General features: G+C 37.4%; 1 protein-coding gene across 7 annotated transcripts in view; it reads left to right on the top strand.

Moving 5' to 3' along the window:
* Hasp (Hig-anchoring scaffold protein) overlaps positions 1-20,870 on the top strand; it is a 98,214-nt gene that overhangs the window by 51,643 nt on the left and 25,701 nt on the right. For 4 of the 7 annotated variants that reach the window (XM_022058449.2, XM_022058448.2, XM_022058445.2 and 1 more), the window contains exons 4-8: positions 10,963-11,142; positions 13,867-14,058; positions 16,450-16,626; positions 17,915-18,097; positions 20,155-20,334. In XM_022058449.2, coding sequence (XP_021914141.2) covers positions 10,963-11,142; positions 13,867-14,058; positions 16,450-16,626; positions 17,915-18,097; positions 20,155-20,334 — 912 coding nt within the window. The remainder of the gene's footprint in view (positions 1-10,962; positions 11,143-13,866; positions 14,059-16,449; positions 16,627-17,914; positions 18,098-20,154; positions 20,335-20,870) is intronic. The other 3 variants (XM_087342812.1, XM_022058447.2, XM_022058450.2) reach the window with 2 other exon arrangements.

Genomic DNA, 20,870 nt, shown 5'->3' with positions numbered 1-20,870 from the left:
TTCCCATTATATGAAGATGAGGGAATATGGTCCCGACCTGTCCAACCATGGTAAGCAGAGTTCTTCTTTTGGTGGGGTATAAATAAGTTAAATAATTTCTTCTGCGATTAATGTCCCAGTACCACACAGCTTTTAAATATGATTTCGGAGCTTCAGTATTGACAGAAAGACAGACATCGAGAGACTGGGAAAATTAAACGTTTGAAGTACTGTAAAGAAAATGAACTTGGCTGGAATGGAATTAAACCAAATGATGCATAAGACTGGCAGAAAAGGGAGCGGCAGGCCGGCTAGTATTATTACTAACATACATCAGAAATGTATATAACTTCTATGGAGATATATTTTGTGTATAAAATAACAGCATATTATTATTATTTTAACTTTGAAATGACCTTGAAATTTCAAATTACTGTACTTGGAACAGCATTGGCCAGACACTGGTGTGTCCGTAACATGATCTTGACCTAACCATGGCCTAACCTTAACATGAATTTGGAATTTTTCAGTAACATGGTTCGGCATTAATTCGCATTTAATGTAAATGGCCTTGAACCGACATAGAAATTTCAATAGCCTATAATTGGCACAGCGTACACCTGACATTGGCGTGACTTTAACATGACCTTTACGTAACCATGGCACGACCTAGACATGATCTTGCCAGCTCTCCGGCCTATGGTTCCCCATAAATTCTTTTTTTTATATGACCTTGAAATTTAAAATGCCTCTATTGGGCGCACCATTTGCCTAACATTGATGTTACCGTGGTACAACCATAACCTAACCATGGCCTAACATTGACATGTCCTTAGCCATCCCAGGAATAAGATTCGGCAAAATTTTGCATGTCCTTATAATGACTTTGAAAATTCAAATGCTTCTGTTCTCCATTTCACTGGCCTGACATTGGTTTCACCCAGACATGACCTTGACCTGACCATAACCTGATCTTCACACGACCTTGGACTTTTCGAGACTAACGTTTTATATTAAATATAGACTCATATTTGGTTTTTTGGTTTTGTAGCGGCAAGTAAAGGTTTATTTGAGCTGCTTCTTTGTAATGTTTGATGGATGTAGGTCATCAGGATACCTAAAGTTCCATACGGTATGACAGTTGTTATAAGCGAATGTTAACAATTACAAATATGTTGACAGTGAGCATCTTTGAGATTATATATAATTGTATTTAGTGGGAATCTCTTCTGGTTTAAATTGACTATTGATTCTGTAACAATTAATTTATAATTCTTGATTTCTGCGTTATAGCTATAACATAAAGTATGTGAAACAAAGTGGATATAAGAAGTTCTCTAGAATTTTATATGGAAATTAAAAATGTAAACATATGTCATGAAACATTGTAAGTTATAGAAACTCCCTTACCCCATTAAATCTGTTGGTGAAAGTGGTGGTAGCAGCGGCAGTTCTTTTGCTATCGGTGTATTAAAACTTTTATATTTTCTTTTGCAACTGCTTTTGCGGTTTTAATACGACAGATCATAGAATAATGCACTGTCCCTATATTAAATAACTGTAGATGTCAGATTTGCTTTAACATGAATATCACCCTGATGACGGAGGCAGTATGACCTCAGAAACGTTGGTTAACATCGACCAGACTACACAGCGCAACAACCCAGAAGACAGAACTCTTCATACTCATCGTCCTGATGATGGAGGCAGTATGACCTCAGAAACGTTGGTTAACATCGACCAGACTACACAGCGCAACAACCCAGAAGACAGAAATCTTCATACTCACCGTTGTGAAAACCTCAAATCTTATGTATACTAAGTCGTTTTTGTTCCTTTGTATGTTAATTAAATCGTGAGGACATCACTAAACATTTTCAGTTTGGATAGTATCAAGAAGATGGGCGACCAAGCCTTGTCCTTGACATAACTAGCCAGTATATTACATCTAATGACCAGTTTTACACGTTTGCGGTACTGATATCGAAGAAGACGATGTTTGGTGAATTATACCAGTTAAACAGAGGGGGAGTTTGAACAAGAAGGCAAAGCGGGTATGTTCAAGAGGAGGTTCCGATGCCGCACAAACGATGGAGTGGGGAACAGAGATGGAACAACTTAGGCCTTTTTATTCATGAGCCATTAATCATCCTCCTCCCAGCTTCCATCGAAGTAAAGGAAGATGCGAGAAGAGATCAGCAAAGCAGTCCTCTGCTGAGCCTATTAGGATTGTAAGTAAGTTAAGTAAAAATATCTGTGCAATGAACTGGCGTCACTGATAATTTTATTGTCTTATTAGAATCTGCAGTTAAACTGACATTTAACATATTTACTTATTATATTATGAGAGAAAAATTTTTGACCCCCGTACCTTCGCGATTAGAATCTCGCGTTGAAATTGAACTTTATTCCTGGGAATAAACGTACTCTCTCTCCATCTTCAGCCCTGAAGACCGAAGCAGCATGTTTTTCCGAAACGTTGTTAACTATCTATGAGTCTACACGAAGTCGTAACCCAGAACATCATCCTTAATCCCTCGTTTTGAGTGTCGCTTCCAGACGAGTTACTGCTACAATCCGTAAATTTACTTGTCTGCATACCGAGTTCGAGAACGGATACACGTCTTACAATGCCTCCTATCCAATTAATACAGCACGTTTCGTTCATTAATTTTAAAGAGGACGAGATTTACGGACGAACAGAAAGATAAACAGGGTTTCCTCTTAATGTGTTCATTTGATTCAGTTTGTCCAAATAACGCATACAAGAGTACAGTTGCAACGACATGCTAATTTCCGACCGCTTTTATTCTGCTGTATTCTGAAATTCTTAAAATGAAGCATTAATATTGGTACTATAATATAATTTTACATACTCATTTTATAATACTATCTTCACCACATGGGAAGGATAAATCATACCTATAATGCGCTGTATGAAGTACCTCATTTGCATGCCCCATTACTCCCACCACACTATCTGAAGTGGTAACGAGGTTTTAAGTAAGATGAGTATTCTCAAGTCTCACGCTGGAGCAAGGGACAGGTCATTACAAGTGGAGTAGAAGTTACAACTTCTTTAATCTTGAGCTCAGTTCCAGCAACACTTTAAAAGAAAAAAAAACGAAACCATAAAAGTTTTCTTTTATGGCGGAAGTGTAAAATTTGTAAAGTTATTTGCAGGATTGTTTATATCTTACACGTGAGCTTTGTGACTATCCCCAGGGTGTTCAGTAACTTTGATAATCTTCTGTAGTTTTGGTAAATTAAGAGGATTCATATTTACAGTCAATCTCGTTTTATTTTCAATACTGTTATAATGGCGCAAAGCTTGCATTTCGTTTTTCGTCGATTTCTTTTTTAATTGTACATTTTGACTTCTTCCTTTACAAATTAACATATAGAGTGACAAAAATAATCTTTACTAAACATAAAATACTTTTGTTTGATTCCGCTTCTCAATCTACCGTTTGCTGTTTGTCGGCTTATTACTCTCACTTACTCTCTGTTAAGTTGAAATATTTGTTTCAGCGCCTTGTTCTGACATGCCCTTCTGAATTATTTATTTCGGGCGAAAACAAACTTTCCAGAACTTGCATATTTGTCAGTATTTTTTCTGCTGTGATTTCTATATCATCCATCATCTAAGGAGACCTATCTCCTTTTCTGAAAAAGTTCGAGTCTCAACACAGAATGAAGCTAGTATTTGTTTACCTCAAATATTCTAATAGTTCTTACACTGATTCTTATGTTAAAGGGAATTTAAACAGTAAAAAGTTCAATTCTAAAGGGTTTTGACTACGGTAGTTTACACTTAAAATTATTCATTATCAGGACTTTTTCCATATTCTGTTCTTTAAAATCACAACGTTTCGGAGGCTGGTTCTGTCTCCATCTTCAGCTAGTCTCTGTAACTGGTCCAGTGACAGAGACTAGCTCTAGGACTCAACGGAGTAGGTACCTCTCGCCTGAAGACGGAGACAGAACCAGCCTCCGAAACGTCGTGATTTCAAAGGGCAGACGATGGAAAAAGTCCTGATAATGAATAATTTTAAGAGTAAAAAGTTGCTTGAAGTTCCCAGCAGCATGACGTTCGTCCCCAAGGTCACGCAAAGTTTCTTATTGATATCTATAATATTTATGCCCGTGGTTAAGTAAGTGAGCAAACAGAAAAACACAAGCAGGCTCAGTAATATGGCGCCGAAGAAGGAACCGTATTGGTTCAGAAAGCTTTAGAAAAAATCGAGAGAAATATTTCAAGAATTTATAACTTTCCTATTAAATATTTCCATTTTATATTTTAAATATTTAATGTCGTATGGGTGGTTTATAGTTAAAATGTAAGAGTTAAATTAAACATAGATTATTTTCAAGACGACAAAACAACTTTGTTTCATGAAGAGAAAAGCCCACCGAGATCAATTTTCAACCAATGGACAGTCTTGAACGAAAACACAAATCTGTAATAAAAAAGTACTGTCTAGGACATTGGCAAGAGCAACAAGAATATACCAGACGAACAATAAAAAGATTCAAATTTGATGGCAGGCAAAGAATTCCAAATCTTTCCGGCAGAAAACTTGAGTGAACTATAGGAGCAGAATATTAATGGTGTCATTCTGTAGTTACTTCTGTAGGTGGAACAAGGAGAGTTGTAGTAGTCGCCATTCTGCATCCCAAACAGGTCAAAATTGTCGTTTCTGGTGTATAAATGTAGCTCGTCTCGAAAGCAAGTTGTGGGACGCAGGAAGAATGTGGGTGGGTAGAAATTCGTTCGAAAGTGAAAAAGATAAGAGTAGACACAATCCCTATTGTCCTTAAGTCAATAAAGCTCTTCAAGCGGTGTGTTGCATTTGATAACTCTATAGTTTGTGGTGATTATTTGTAAAATAACTAGTCATCTTAGAATATGGGCCACTTTTGGCTTCCGTTATGCATAATATACTAACTGTATTTAATTGGAAACAAAATCTATATAGGTCGATATTCAATAAACAGTTACAATACTGAGATTGTTGTAAGCTATATTATATTGGGAAGAATCCCATATTTTTACCATGGCGATGTATTTTTACCGGCACTGTGCGCTTAATTTGTGACGTTTTACCATTCTGTTCAGTCTACCAGTTTCTGTTTTTTGCGAGCTCTAAAATTCTTGTAGGATTTTAGGTTTTTACGGCGGTGAGTCTGAAGATTGTAGTAAACTCAGCTGTCGGCAGTCGATGAGATATTTCCATGAGAGTTCATGTGTATGCATAAAAATAAATGCAGGTTACATACATTGTCGAGCAAGGTGATTTACCAGTAAAACTAAACTTGTATTCGGGCTGTATGTTGCTCGCGTCTCAGTCGTAATACGGGTTATTTTGTATTTACTGTCATACTGTCTTTATCTTCAGGGCTGAAACGTCACTTTGTAAATTTGTTGGTTTCTTGAATCACTTTGCTAAACTTATTTAGTGTGATAATAAACTGTAAAAGTACCACAGGAAATTCTCGGGAAATCTTAATAGTGGAGACATCGGACACAAATTTTGTTACATATTGCAGGAAGATGGATGTGTTTGGACCCCGCAGTACTCCAGGGAACGGACACGTGTCAGAGTGATTGTCAGGGAATGGTACTACTAGACACAGAGGGAGATGGGCTGTCGGTTAAATTATTTTATGTAACGGAAGCTGAGGGCTGCATTTAAAGTCCGCATACGGTCGAAAAAATCAGATTAAATTGTATAAAAAAACGGCCCATCATACAAAAAACGGGTACACAGCATGAAATATATATTACTTGTATTTATTTTTCCACTTATCAAATATTCGTCAGTAATGTTTTTGTGTTAATGCATTGAATTAAATTATAACCAGAATATTATAAATACCAGCGCGTTTTTCCTTAAATAATTTTTCATCGCTACTCCTTTTCTGATTACCATAATAATGATGAAGGCGCTAGTCTCACGTGGACGTTGATTTATTTTGCTGTGCTCATTCTGGTTTCAAATCCGCATTCACAACCTCCCTTATATCTTATTGGCTCTTACCACATACCAAGAATAAAATTAATAACTAGGCAATGCAAACAAACGAACACAAAAGAATTTAAGAAATAAAGGAGTGAGATACCTTTAAAATATCTTAAAACATCTTCCGATATTATTAGTTTCAGCAACTCATAGCGTTATTAAATAAATTGCAGATAAATAGATGACTGTGTTGTGGGATGCTGCGCGGTAGTGTAGTCTGATAGAAGTTTACCGACGTTTCGAAGGTGCTTACTACTTCCGTAATCAGGGCGACTGTAGTCATACACAAGACCTTCTTCTACAAAACTACGCGGCACTAATATTTCAGAACACGTTCATCTTCATATTTGCCACTCAGATCTACTGTTTATATTTAAACTAATTCTTATTAACAGGTATACTTCAGTTTTGCGAGAAATACGCTCCTGAAACGATCATTAATACTGTCATGGACTCTGATAATTATGTGTGTGTTCTCAATTAATTACGCATTATACTTTTTCTCGTAACAGTTTCTGTACCTCCACTTGAATTAGTAGTGTTACGGGAGGTACAGTCGCACCAAAAATACCAACTAGAAAAAAATTAGCTTCCTTTGTCCAACGAAGGGCGGACTGCAACGGACCTTAAAGTACCATGAGTCTGATCCTGAAAAACAGCGCGTAGCTCACGATGGGGACGTGATAGAAAAAATATGAATAAAACAAGTAGTACTTCAGTGTTGTTACATGAATTGTTAATTAGATTAATCAAAAATATAGATTATTGGTCTGTGCAATGTAACATCTGTGCTCTTTATTAGCTGTATTATAAACAGTCTTCAAACCAATAGATTTGTATCTTCAACAAATAAACATAAACTTTTGTTAAGCCAAACTGACGTGAACTTACACCTTTTGACTCTTGTTCAAACTTTCGTATTGACTGAGTTTTGACAGCGAGGAAGTGTTCATAATGGAAAGGGTGAAATGTGAAAAGCTTGCACTGAGGCGGAAGGCGGAATTTCCTTCAGGTTGCAAGAGAGGTGGTTCATTTCTATGGCTTATCGGATGTTCAGAAAACACTGTTAGGTTTTACGGGCTTTTACTTAAAAATGACCCCTACAGCACGAAGCCATATGCTTAATTTCCTTTTTGTATATAATGAGCTGCACAATAGTGACGTTTGTTCTAAAATATTGTAGTAACGTAAGTGTTTCCTGCACAGGCTTTAATTTTTCTTTAATTCAATTCAATTCTTTATTATTAGTGTGCTGTATCAACAGCGAGAAGGCCAATTACAGATACAGCACAAGAGATGAGCACACGAACACAGTAATAAATATAGAAAGGCAATAACAAACAGAATATAAAAATACATTATTACGGAGGACGCTAATACACAAATTATAATAATAAGCCTGGCTTTTATGAAGACGGTGATGAACATTAAAGTGCGTAGAAACAGAAATATTCTTGATCCTCTGAATCTACGTACGTTGTAATTAATTTGGTTTAGTTGCAATGCAGAACGAAAGAGGACAAGAAAATGTATGGCCACAGTGATTCATGTTGAAATTCACTGACTCACCCATAAATGTTTTACAGCTGCTAAAAGGGCTCAGACGTAATTCAGATATAAGAACGTGTTTTATCCAGTAGCTGTTGCTCTGTACTTTAAGATACCACACGACGAGGAGAATTCAGGCCAAAGCAAATCTAAGTGAAGTTACTCCCGCCTCTCCACACATGAAGTCGGAACCATAAGAAAATATTAGCGTGCTTTTTTTTAAAAGAAAACGTTATTAGTAAGCAGCAACACGCAAAATGAAGATTGGTATCTTTAAATGTGGGGAAAGCTGCACTCAAGATTATGTGTGCTTTGGTCGTGCTGCTACAGATAACCTGTGGGTGCGTGAAGTGTAAATAAAATTTAAGAATCCTATAGAATGGAGTACTTCCGAACTTCGACTAGGAAACAAAAGTTGCATTCATGAAAAATATTGAAGCTGATTAGATTTGGGCAACGATTCCTATTGGTCAGATTAATTTCGTTTACTTTACCTTTAAATACGCGTGAGGTGCTTTGGAACTGCGTGTTGAAAATATTTTGGTTTCAGAGGTTAGAATTAACGGGAGGTTAAAATGAACTGTCGAAAAAAGGGAAGATAAGAGACCTATGGGACAATAATAGTAAAAGTTATCTTAAAGATTTGAGACTGTGGACTGAGGTCACCTGCTCACGATAAATCCTATTACAATTTCTTGGGTTTTATAAAAGGCGGAGAATTTGTAGAAAGACAGATTTGCTCTAATATTTTCAATAAATATTTTTCCACTCAGTATAAAATGCAGAGCTTTTTGGGGTACGATGGGATAACAGAATGTTTGTCCTATATATTTAAGTTGTAAAGATCCATTAAAAAGAGTGACCATTGCCTGCTTGGAAGTACTATTGAAATAAATATTCGTATGTCGTTGTTGAAAAAATCCATTAAATCACTCGGGATAATGGATGCAGTGTCAGAAGCAATGTTAGTTTCAATGTAAGAATATTCTTATTATGTTAAATGTATTTGCACAAAAACAGAAAAATAACCTAAGACAGGCAAGGTGCACGCTGGTTATTAGATGCTTTTTATGTTCCGAACTATATGCATTTATGAGATACACATTAAAGCAAATCAGAAGGATAGATCTGTAGTTACAGCTACGCGAATAGACTTTCGCCGTGAAGCAGCGGCATCTTCTCCGACACGTCTGTGGGGCGTGTAGTCTAGTTAGACCCTAGCAGGCGCAGACATGTGTTGAGAGAGAAAGGAAAACAAAAAGAAAAAAATACTGGGCCGTGCAAAGATATCTAGGGGGGACGAGAGCAAAGCTCCATTAGTGGCCCCCTACAATATTTTTGATAACTCATTCATTTGCGGGAACCTTCACTTACAGGGACCATTTTACATGCGGGGTCAGGGGGCAACGCCCCCGGCGCACCACCCTTTGCACGGTCCTGAGTAATGGTCAGCTAATATTTTATTACCTTAAATTTTGCCTGGAGAAATGGCGCAATGCAATAATTATTAGTACGCACAACAACTGAAGACTGCTGCATTACAAAATCTGCCTAGAAATGGTTAACATTAAGTTACGTAAACAACACCCAATGGCGAAACGTCATATCGTTTATATGATTTGGGGTTTTCACAGCGGAGAGTATGAAGATTTCTGTCTTCTGAGTTGTTGCGCTGTGTAGTCTGATCGATGTTTACCAACGTTTCAGAGGTCATACTGCCTCCGTCATCAGGGCGATGAGTATGAAGATTTCTGTCTTCTGGGTTGTTGCGCTGTGCAGTCTGGTCGATGTTAACCAACGTTTCAGAGGTCATACTGCCTCCGTCATCAGGACGATTCATCAGACTACACAGCGCAACAACCCAGAAGACAGAAATCTTCGTCATATCGTTTGTTTACATCAGGTGTTTGGTGAAGTGACGGCAGGTCCGTGCAAAGATCTCTAGGGTCCTGTGAGCAGAGCTCCGTTCGGGCACCCCTCGAATATTTTTTAACTCTTTTACTTGCGTGGACCCCTTTACTGCGGGTCGGGTCAACGCCCCTGGTGCACCCCCCTTTTAGACGTCCTTGATAAGATGGACTACACCAGCATATACGAAAAGCAGTCACCTTTGGTATTGTGCATTCTAATGTTTATAAGCCGGGAAAAGATAAACAAATATTTTATTAACTTGATATTAATATGAATAATGGGCAGTGGTCGCACTATGTTAACATAATTCATTACTGTTTGCTGTGAAACCCAGATATTTGGCATTGTCAATTTTCGTAAATAATTATAATGAACAGTTTAAGGAAACACTCTTGAAAGATCTGTTGTCATAAAAACAGTTCTGTGCCAAACATGGAATGCTGTTGACATTGTTGCAACCTCACAATTTCTCAAGCTGTGCCGTCGGAAATCATTTGCAGCACGTTTAAGAAATCGGTCATTGTCTAATAATGAGATCCATAATTGAAACAGCTCATTAATGGGATGACGAAGAAGGAACTCTCAGCCTAATTAGTGCTCAGTGATGCATCCTAGGGTAAAAATTGTTTCAAATTAAATCACCTATAGTGGGGGAAAAATAAATTAGAAAAACAGAGGTAGAATTCAAGTTTTCTTTCCTCTTTACGCTCCGAATTTCTGTGAAATATAGTTCGGTACAAGATAACATGACGCGTCTCTTTGTTGAGACCGTGTTATAAGTGAGCCATATTGTTTTATCTCCGCTGAAGACTGGAACAGTGCAGAGGGTAATATGACAGAGGGTCTGGCTCCAAGCCAGATGCAAACAGAATTTTAATACCTCTCGCGAGGAAATACGAAGAAGAGTGAGCTTCATGCTCCCTCACTCTGTACTCGTGCGGGTACATAAGAAAATCGAAAAGCGTTTTACATGTTCTACCGAAGTTTCAAAGTTATTCGCCGCCTCAATCATCAGGGTGTCCTTGATGATAGAAGTAGGAAGCATGTATGAAACATCGGTAAACTTTTACCACACTAAACGAGGCAACAACCCAGTATCCAAGCACGTACTGAAATTTTATGGTAGCTGGGCGTAAAGCCTATTTTGAGTGCCCACAAACACACGTACATTTGAAGCAAATTTTCGATTAGATAGGTATTTTATTTTTCAGAACACATCACAGACTGTAACTTCTGCAGGTTCTTTGCTGATCACTCCTTAGAGGAACTGTGGACTTAAATCACATTTATTCAGAAGGGATAGCAAAGTCAACAATAATATTTAATTCGACTATTTTTATAATGTAATCCGAAGTAATTTTTGTGATCCAGAGTTATCGTACTGATGATGGAGGCAGTAAGCACCTTTGAAACTATGGTCAATTTGTACCAGACTACACGGCCCAACATCCCGTCTAGAGCATACGTTCCCTTGAACTGACGCGGTGTGCTTTCTCCCCAGAGCGGGAGTGTGGCGAGCTGACAAGTCCGGCGCTGGGGTCTGTGTCCCTTTCTGGGCGCTTCTTTGGTGACCGTGCCACCTACAGCTGCGATTTGGGCTTCCACGTGGTGGGTCTCAAGGAACGGACATGCCAGGCGGATGGCACGTGGTCCGGACATTCGCCTGCCTGCAAGCAGAACAGTGAGTACTCAACACGTGTCAAATTATCGCCCCTTTGATGAGTTGTGGTAATGAGATTCCAGCACGGTAGTTTACACTTAAAATTATTCATTGCCAGGGCTTTTTCCATCGTCTGCTCTTTAAAATCACGACGTTTCGGAGGCTGGTTCTGTCTCCGTCTTCAGGTGAGAGGTACTTACTCTATTGGGTCCCTTAGATAGAGCTAGTCTCTGTCACTGGACCAGTGACAGAGACTAGCTGAAGACGGAGACAGAACCAGTCTCCGAAACGTCATAATTTTAAAGAACAGACGATGGAAAAAGTCCTGATAATGAAAATTTTTAAGAGATATCTCTTCTTTGGCAGTGTGAAGTCTTACTTATATTACTAATTATCAAAATTCAGTCCTTGTGAATTATTTTGTAGCATAAAGTTATTGTTATTAATATGATTATTATTATTATTATTACTGGTGGTATTCTGTCTGGGAGTGGACTGGATTTATGTGTGAGATTTAAGGTTTTTACGGCGGTGAGGATGATGATCTTCTGGGTTTTGGCGCCTTGTAGACTGGTTGTTAGATGTCAAGGAGTCTACTCAGAGCCAAAACCCTGGATTCGTGTTGTTCACGACAGGATGTAGTGTCGGGTTCCATAAAGAGTGGTGAATTTGTTGATCATCTGAGCAACTATTGCCTATTCAAGGACTCTGTTCCATGTAGTCACTTAATTCTATTTCCTGTCTAATTCAGAACAGTCAGTGACCGAATTATTTAATAATATGCATTTGGAAACTGAAGGAAACCGTAAACAATTAAGTCATTAAAATTTGGAATATTATGCCGTACTATTGATATGATTAAAGGAACAGCATTAGGTTATGTTTTCAGTAACAGAATTAAGTCCCCATACCTCGAGGTCCCTATAGTGACAATAAATAGTTACCATCTATTTCTAAGCTCAGTGCAGTCAAATACATAAGAATTATTTTGCGAACAAAATTAATATTTCCAATATAAAACTGCGTTTGATAACTGACACAATTGAACATATGCTGGTAACGCCATCCATGTGTTGTAGTTAAATAATGCTATAAAATACAAGTTTCTGACCGATATAGACAATTGATTAAAATTTTAAAATGAAATTAGTATGTGTTAGGATATTTGAACTTCTACACGTTATATAAATCGACTGCTGTAAAATTACGTTCAGTACTCTGACTTTTGTACGGTCAGTCACTACGGAATATTCATCATGTCTCGTTGAAATTCAGATCTAAAAATAACTCTGTCACAATCACACAGGAGCTACATAAATATGCTCGATTGTTGATCAACAGTGCACATATCTTTCTTTTGTGGTAAAATGTTTGGACAAAGTGTGCGAAAATCGTGTCTGTGTGAAATCCACAACTGTGGGGTAACATGTTTTAAACGCCTGTCACAGCAGAATGATAGGAGAACGTCACAGATATACAAACAATTTGTTGTTTTTCCTTCTTTATTTACCGAAAGTGATGGGATAATTTTCTGAATCCCACATCACGCGTTTCAACATGATTCAGTCCTCGCGCAAGTTAGATAAAATTGGAATATCAATTTATATACTAAACTAAGGGAGAGCAGAGACTTAACGGTAAATCCAGGCATATTGACGGGTCAAACTGGCCATATTTCACGTCTTATTAAAATTTACTTTTCAGAATCTGTAGATGTAATTTACAAAACAAATAACTTTTCAAGAGCTTATTAAAAGACAAAACGGAGGAGTAGGTAATATGTGAGACAATATTTTTGGTAACTGAGAATGAAGAGCGTGGCTATAGTAAATGGATCTATGACATTAAAATCACTGTGCTAAATGTGCGAGTTTCGATGATCGTCCTAATATCTTCCTAAAGATCACTGTCCTCTGGCGTGTTGCACCGTATAGTCCGGTAGAAAGTGAGCGACGTCTCAGAGCTTTCTGCAAACAGTGGTAAGTTTTCTAAAACAATTTAAATGTGTGAATACCATAACCCTCTGCTGATGTTTAAGTAAGAAGAAGGTATGTTGTCAGCAAACTTCGTAACATAGTCCGAACGCTGTATTTATGGTCTAGTATGAGCAGATTTGAATGACTGGGTTTCCTGGACACTTCAATTATAATTGCCATTTGATCAAGTTTTAGACTGAGGTTAAAGCATTTGAATTATTTCTTGTAGAAGACCGTGGTTGCGAAAATCAATTGAGAATTAACGACGAAGAATAAAACTCGATTTCAGACAATGAACTTTGCTTCATATTTCTCTCGCAGATTTTTCTGACCAGCGTAAGCTTAACGGTGTGAATACGAATATTTACATAAATTCTTTGCAACCAATTGGCGATTCATACATATTGTTATCTAACCTTGAGGAGACCGTTAAGAAAATGCAATTTTTTATGTCCATTAAATCACTGAAAAAAATTAATTCATTAGCAAATAACGAAGTTCAGCATAACAAAGATCGTATCAATACTTATTAAAGCTATAAGAAATCCCTGATTAATGTTATCATTGTGCTTATGTGTCATGCTTTTACTTGTCAAACTGTGTCGCAAGTTTTTCTGGAAGTGCTAGCAAGGTGTTTTGACATTTGAGCATGCTATTATCTGCAGAAATAAAGCAAATTTGTTCAGTGTAATGTTTGAAGTCAGGAATTCGGAGGATTCGTCACTTGGTATCCAGGGAACTGTGGTCACAGCAGCGTGCGTTGTTTCAGTTTACTGCACGGTCCCCCCACACATTGAGCATGCAAGGCACAACACTCTGCCAGAACAGACGACCTTTGACCTGGACAGCACCCTGCATTATCAGTGCTATCATGGCTACGTAACTAATGGTTTCCCCACAGCCAAATGTTTGGCAGTTGTTGGCGTGGCTTCTTGGTATGGCCCGGACATATCCTGTGTTCGTAAGTATGATTGCAGTTTATAGATTTTAATTCTCATTTGTATTTGAAGTGGGCAAGTTTTATTCCTATAAAATCGCCATGTTGTTATTTATTATGTCAAACCAATATAAACAGAACACACAATGTTTCAGAGAAATTTAATTGTAAGTGATGTAATTATAAAAACTTAAAAGTAAAATATTTTTATAAAATGCCTCTCGTATATAAGGACTTCATGTCAGTACTTCAGGATCTTATTCCTGGGATCATTCTCAGTCAGAAATGCCATACGAATATGGGTTCTATTCTCAGCGGTTACGGGGGTTTGGGGATTTAAAATGTAGCTTGATTGGAACAAGTTATTTGTGGAATAAAGATACTTACTTGCACTGTGCAATACATTAAAAACATTATGCAATATAATTCATGGAATACTGGGGGAAATATTTACATTGCACCGTTTACATAGTAAGCTTGAAAGGATCGCCGTCATCTTGGAAGCAAATCCTGACTCATTTAACTATTGAATGTGTAACTGTACGAAGAAGTGCAGCTTTATTTTTGCGTCTTGTAACATGAAAAATCGCTGAAGTAGTTCTTCTGTTGTGTCCACCTTTCACGTCATCCGCTATGTTTTTAATGCTACTCCACATGTGATAATCTAACAGGCTGAAATCCGGTGACCGGGTGGCCATTTGTACATATCGCTATAGCCGATCTATTGGCTAGGGAACTGCTCATTCAGATACTGCGTGACGTTTTACTGAAATGTGGGAGAGAAGTGCTCTGTCATGCTGGTAGTACATCTGCAGTCGTGTTTGCAGAGGAACGACCCCTGAGAGAGCCGGCAATTCAGTTTGAAAAAATTCCTGCGTAAATGTCACCCTGCAGGATTTGCGGAAAAATGAACGGTCCAACCAGCTGGCCACCGATGACATTATACCACGCTACACGTTTGCAGAAAATCGATGCTGGTAGTTACTGGGAATGACCTCAGGAATGGGATCTTGAAGTTTTTAAATGAAATCACCAAACACTTATGAAGGACTCCAACAGATTTTCGTCATTACTAGGTCACAAATCCGAACACTCGTCTTGCTTCCAGTCTCGGTGAAGATTTTGGGTTTAGGGTAATTTTTTCAATATTTGACGGTACGTGACTGGCGGAAGATCGTACATGACACATACGAACCCACGACAAGAGGTCAGACGATACACATTGCGACACCGACACATAATGCCATAGTTTGCGCATATGAGCCTAGATACGCCATAAAACACGATCCTGACAAACCGACGTCGAGCTTGCGACGCCTACTGTCGTGAACGTGGGCAGAAATTCATATACATGTAGAGTACATGAGCTTTGGGAAGTCCTAAGGAACGACATTTTAAAATGGACACTGAGCGTCTCAACGCCGATTTCAATTCCAAATCAAGAGGAACATCGAGACGACATACCACAGGATACACAGAAACTGCCACCGAGCGTTGAGACACCGATTTAAGATTCCCCATATAGCGTGCATGAGCTTAGTGAAGGCACAAGACAACGCGCCGGAAAATTGACGTCTGTCGTCGCAAAGCCGCCACAAGATTTATGACACCAGAGAAAAAAGACACGTTACTAGCAAAATGACGACGGCTCAAGATGTCATCGGTGACGAACATGAGCATGGGAAGTCACAAGACACGTTGCTGGAACACCGACGCCGACAAAAACACCGAACGAAGCTAAGAAACAATTCTGAAAGCGATAGGGTACGATGTTGGCAAACCGACGAGCAGCATCGCGACACCAATTGTCCCGATGCCGAGATTAAATACCATATTTTTCGTAGTCTAGCCGAGGGATGCGATTCGACACAGCACCGGAAAACCAACGCCGAGCGTGCGACGACTCAGAATTCCAAATGTCGCCAGGAATAGCCTCTAGATGCAATAAGGCACAATGCTGACAAGCCGACACCAATCGTCCCGACACCGTAAAATATGCCAAACATTGCGAAGATGAACCTAGGGATGACAATTGACACGAAGCTGGAAAACAGTCGCTGAACGTCACGACGCGGATCGACGATATGTGAATAATCTTTGAGATACCTAACGAAACAAAACTTAAACCAAAACTAAACTAACAACCTAAACAAACCTAATCTAAACTAACAAAACCAAACCAAGCGTAATCTAACCTAATCTAACAAAACCAAACTTAACATAACCTAGCTTCGCCCTTCCTAGCAATGTCTAACCAAATCCAGTGGTCATTAGCGGATATTTTTGGTTTTAACTTACTTTGTCCTCATTCTCCCGTCAAGAAGAAAAAAATTGTCTGTACCAGACGGAGTCCGTTAAATCCGAAATCCATTAAGTTGCGGGTTTAGTGTAGTATCACTCAAATTTGTTATTCAGCAAGGTTATGTGGCCCACCTGCCGACGTATCACATGGCTGGCATGCTGGGGAGTGCTACACTTACGGATGTCGAGTTACTTATCACTGTGCCGATGGCTATGAATTGGTTGGGCGGTCTGATCGTCACTGCCAAGATGATGGAACCTGGAGTCCCAAGGAGTTACCAGCCTGCGTGCGTAAGTTGCATACTGTACTAGTTTTATTTCAGTGATTAAAAATTCATAATAAATATATCGTAACATGTTTAATACTTGGCAGCATAACTATAGTTTCTAAAATTAACACATTTTCAGAATATACAAAGAAAGAAAGAAAGTGCATAATTTGGTTTTGGGTTCCAAGCAAACTTTACGTAACCCAATATAAGTTAATAAAAATGAAACAAAGTGAACCAAACCTAAACAGAAAAGAATACTGTGATATAAACAATTGGCCTAGAACATTTCATGGTTTGGAATCCAAAACTTATTCTAAATGCGTTCTTTGCACAATGTGCATAAGAACCATTAGATGTATTTGGATGAAATTTTGGTACGGATGATATGCCATTGGGGTCTACTAAAAAAATTTTAATTTCCCATGGTTGGTAATATCACTGTGGCAGATAAATGAACTTGTGAGGTGGGATTGACAAGAGCGCCACGTACAATTTATAAAGGTGACTGAAGAAAGGGAAGAGTGGTCTCAATCACTACACTTTTTCAGCATAAAAATGCAAATTAACTTTAATCCCACAAATTTAAACTACTATTAATATTACTAATCACATCATCAATCACGTGTATTTAAAAAGTGTTACACTCTGAACTTTTGACATCCTCTACATGTTTTACTGTTGTTATCGATAAATGTTGTTTTTCATATCAACTTACAGTATTTACACATGCCAGATAAATATCAGAAAGGAGATGAGCATTTAATTCATTTTCAAAGTTGGAAAAAATAATATGACGTGTGCCTAACCTACACAATTATTTGCAATATACTCAACTTCTCTAGTTTCTGATGTTGAATGAACTACCCTAACCCAGTATATTTTTCAGGTGGCAAGCATGTACTCAAGTACTCTTCAAGACCATTCGTGGTTTTTTCATGATTTAAACAACAAAAACTGAGAAACAAATATTATTATTTGTGTGAAGAGATGGTGCAGTGATTACCACAATCTTATTATCTGGAAGGTGCCTAGTTTGAATCCCACCAGGATTGTCAACTGTTACAGACATATTGTGCTCAGAAAATAACGTTAAAAAGTTACTTTGGTTGGACATTCCAAGTGTGTTTGAAAGAGAATGTAAATATATAAGGCTAAATAGGGAAAATTAGATTCAGTATAATCTGTATTAAGTTACTAGAGGTGTGCTATCCAGTGACTAAGCAGACATGGTGCTTCATTGGTGCATGTAACTGTATCTTTCTTTACATTGCTTTTTTTGTTGGTGGTGGTGTCGTTTGTGTGTGTTGTGGTTACAGCCGTGCAGTGCCCTACCCCTGAGAATCCTAGCAACGGGAAAGCCATTTTTACATCTTGCAGCTACAATTCAGTAGTATCGTATGAATGCAAGTATGGGTACACTCTTGTTGGAGAGCCTACACGAAGATGTGGAGCAGACAAAAGGTGGTCAGGGGTAATGCCACAGTGCAAGGGTGAGTTGCAATCATTTCTGATATTTTGATTGGCATTAATACTATGTGTGCAAGCATGTTTACATGTCATTATATTTCTATCAGGAAAATTGTTACTTTGCTTGCTTTACTTTATTGACACAATCTGTATAGGCCTATCTTAAGTTTCAAGAAAAAGTCCTATTTAATGTATATGTTACTGGCAAACTATGAAATCCAGCAATGTATAGAATGCCTAAAGTCAGTAGGCAAAGTATTAAATTCAGGCATTTTATAAAATACCAAGAACTTTTAGGCAATGTATGAAACTAGCAGTTTATTTTATACTTTGCCTAGGAATTTTATAAAATGCCTCAGATTCTTTAGGCAAAGTATATAACAAAGAAATTTCTATAATATGATTTATACAGTTTTATTTTATCTTTTATATTTGCAAAAACTTAATATAAAACAATTTTTTTTAATTCTCAAAACTTTTGTTAGGTTAGGTTTTTTAAAGTTAGTATATGAAACAATTCTCTTTAATTCTCAAAACTTTTGTTATGTTCAGATTCAGTAGCTCGGTGTTTTCGCGACTATCTTGCACAACCTCCATCTTGATATCTTACCCAATTGACTTTGATTAATTTTAATTTAAACAACCAAATAATATTAACATTATGATTTATTTCATGCTTTGCCTACTGACTTAGGCATTCTATACATTGCCCGTAACATATAGATAATTTGGAACAAACATGGGGGGGAAAACACAGTTGTGAGGTTACATTGTTCAGGTATTACAAACAAGTTTTCGGAGGTCTGTTCTTTCTGTCTACAAGGATTATAACCATTGTCATGATATTTTTAAATTCTGCCTTGGTTCTTCCTTAAAAATTTTGCGATTAACTTTAAGTTTAGATATATTCCACCTGAAACTGAATGCACATGACATTTAATTTATATATATATATATATTGCATTAAGTAAATTTTCATGGTCCGCTAAGATGGTTTATTATTACAATTGTAAAATTCGTAATTTTTACCCTATCATCTCTTATAATTATCTGTTTTATTGCTGCCTAATAGCTAAAGTACAAGATATAAATAAAATACCCCAGAAAGCTTCTTAGGGTGGCATAAAGTGATGTTGTTGATTATGTAGTTGTTTTTGTTGTGATTTTGACATCAAGGACAACAGTGGTGGTGTCTAGTTGTCTTGACAAATGACAACTTACTTATGCTACAAATAATTACTTTTGCAAAAGTGGTCTGTGTGGGTGTGTTCCATGAGTTTTGTTTGCTCAGGATGCTATTTATTTGTATGGCTGGCCCTAGTACTACACTTTGCTTAAAATCTGTATATTATTTTAAAATATAATATGTATTATGCTTCTTAAAATTGTCAAATAATACCACACTCAAAGAGAAAGCAGTTATGCACAAATAGAAGGAAAACCTGCATGTGGTATTATCAGCTTGAATGGAACATGAATTATCCAGAGAATATGGCATGGGTACCCTGGAAAATTCATAACTTTATATGCAATTATCTCTCAAGGAAAATAACAGACAATACGAACTAATGAGTTTAGTAACTTTTATTAAACTATGCAGCATGCAAAAATTATTGAGCATGAAAATGACTTTGGAAACAGTATACTGACAGCTTATCTTTCAAAATCAAGCACCTTCAAAACTATGGATGGTTCCCCTCATTATTTTGTCATCTCAATAAATTTATTGCTTCATGATTGAGCAGTAATTGCAGTATCTAAATACTATATTTTACACTTAATTGAATTCTTTAATAATTTTAATTTGTTTACTCCCAAGAATTAAATTTTCAGCATTGTATTTCTTCACTGGCACTTGCCTGTTGAATGTTTTGGCATGTTTTGCTTATAAAATCTCAGCATGATCTAAAATAAACCGGGTATGTTTTCTTAAAACTGTTGAATCATTCCTTTCAGTGTATTGTGCTTTTACCCTATAAATTAATTTATTTTTGATATATCAGTCATGAATTATGTTAAAATCGATACTTCTGTATCTGTCTTACATTTCTTCGTATTGTCTGTGTTCTTTCCGAGTTAGAGATTAACTGCGGTCACCCTGGCCCTCTGTACAATGGTTGGCTTGAGAATATTGAGGCTGGAACTGGTCTTGGAGCCAGTATAATCTTCCGGTGCCATGAAGGCATGAAGCTGATAGGGAAGACATCATCTGTATGCCAGATAGATGGGCACTGGCGCTATCCACTGCCTCTTTGTCTTGGTGAGTAACTGGGAAACTGAATAAATTCTCACAAACCCAAGAGTTGGAAGAGTTTTTGTTAGTGTCATGGTTAGTGATCATGTTTTATTTCCAGTGCTGTCAAAGTTATTAATGATTGTCCATAAACACGTTTCTGCACTTTTATTTTGTATTACCATTTGGCATCTGTTTGGTTTTATAATGAAAACAAAAGGAACATCATAGTTTCTACCATAGATGAGATCAAAGCCAAAAATATACAACCTTTCATTTAATAATACATGAGATAGTTTGATAGGGTAAAAATGTGGAAATTAGTTAATGCACAATGAAAGATGTACTTACAGCATTACGCTTCAGAATAATGGCAGAATGCAGTATCAGGTATTTTGTCCATACTCTGAACTCGTTACATGAAAAATTGATGATGAGAGAACACTGACTGTTCAGTAAGAAAGTTTTGTATGAGGACAGAATATGTAGGGTATTGATCAGATACATGCTATTGTGCACAAGCATAAGTTGCATCATATCTTGTAAAAACATGAGTAAGATGA

Source organism: Zootermopsis nevadensis, unplaced genomic scaffold (assembly GCF_977971745.1).
Source record: "Zootermopsis nevadensis isolate Lab colony 2312 unplaced genomic scaffold, Znev_1.0 Znev_ptg000004l, whole genome shotgun sequence".
NCBI lineage: Eukaryota > Metazoa > Arthropoda > Insecta > Blattodea > Termopsidae > Zootermopsis > Zootermopsis nevadensis.
This window is presented reverse-complemented; position numbering and strand designations above follow the sequence as displayed.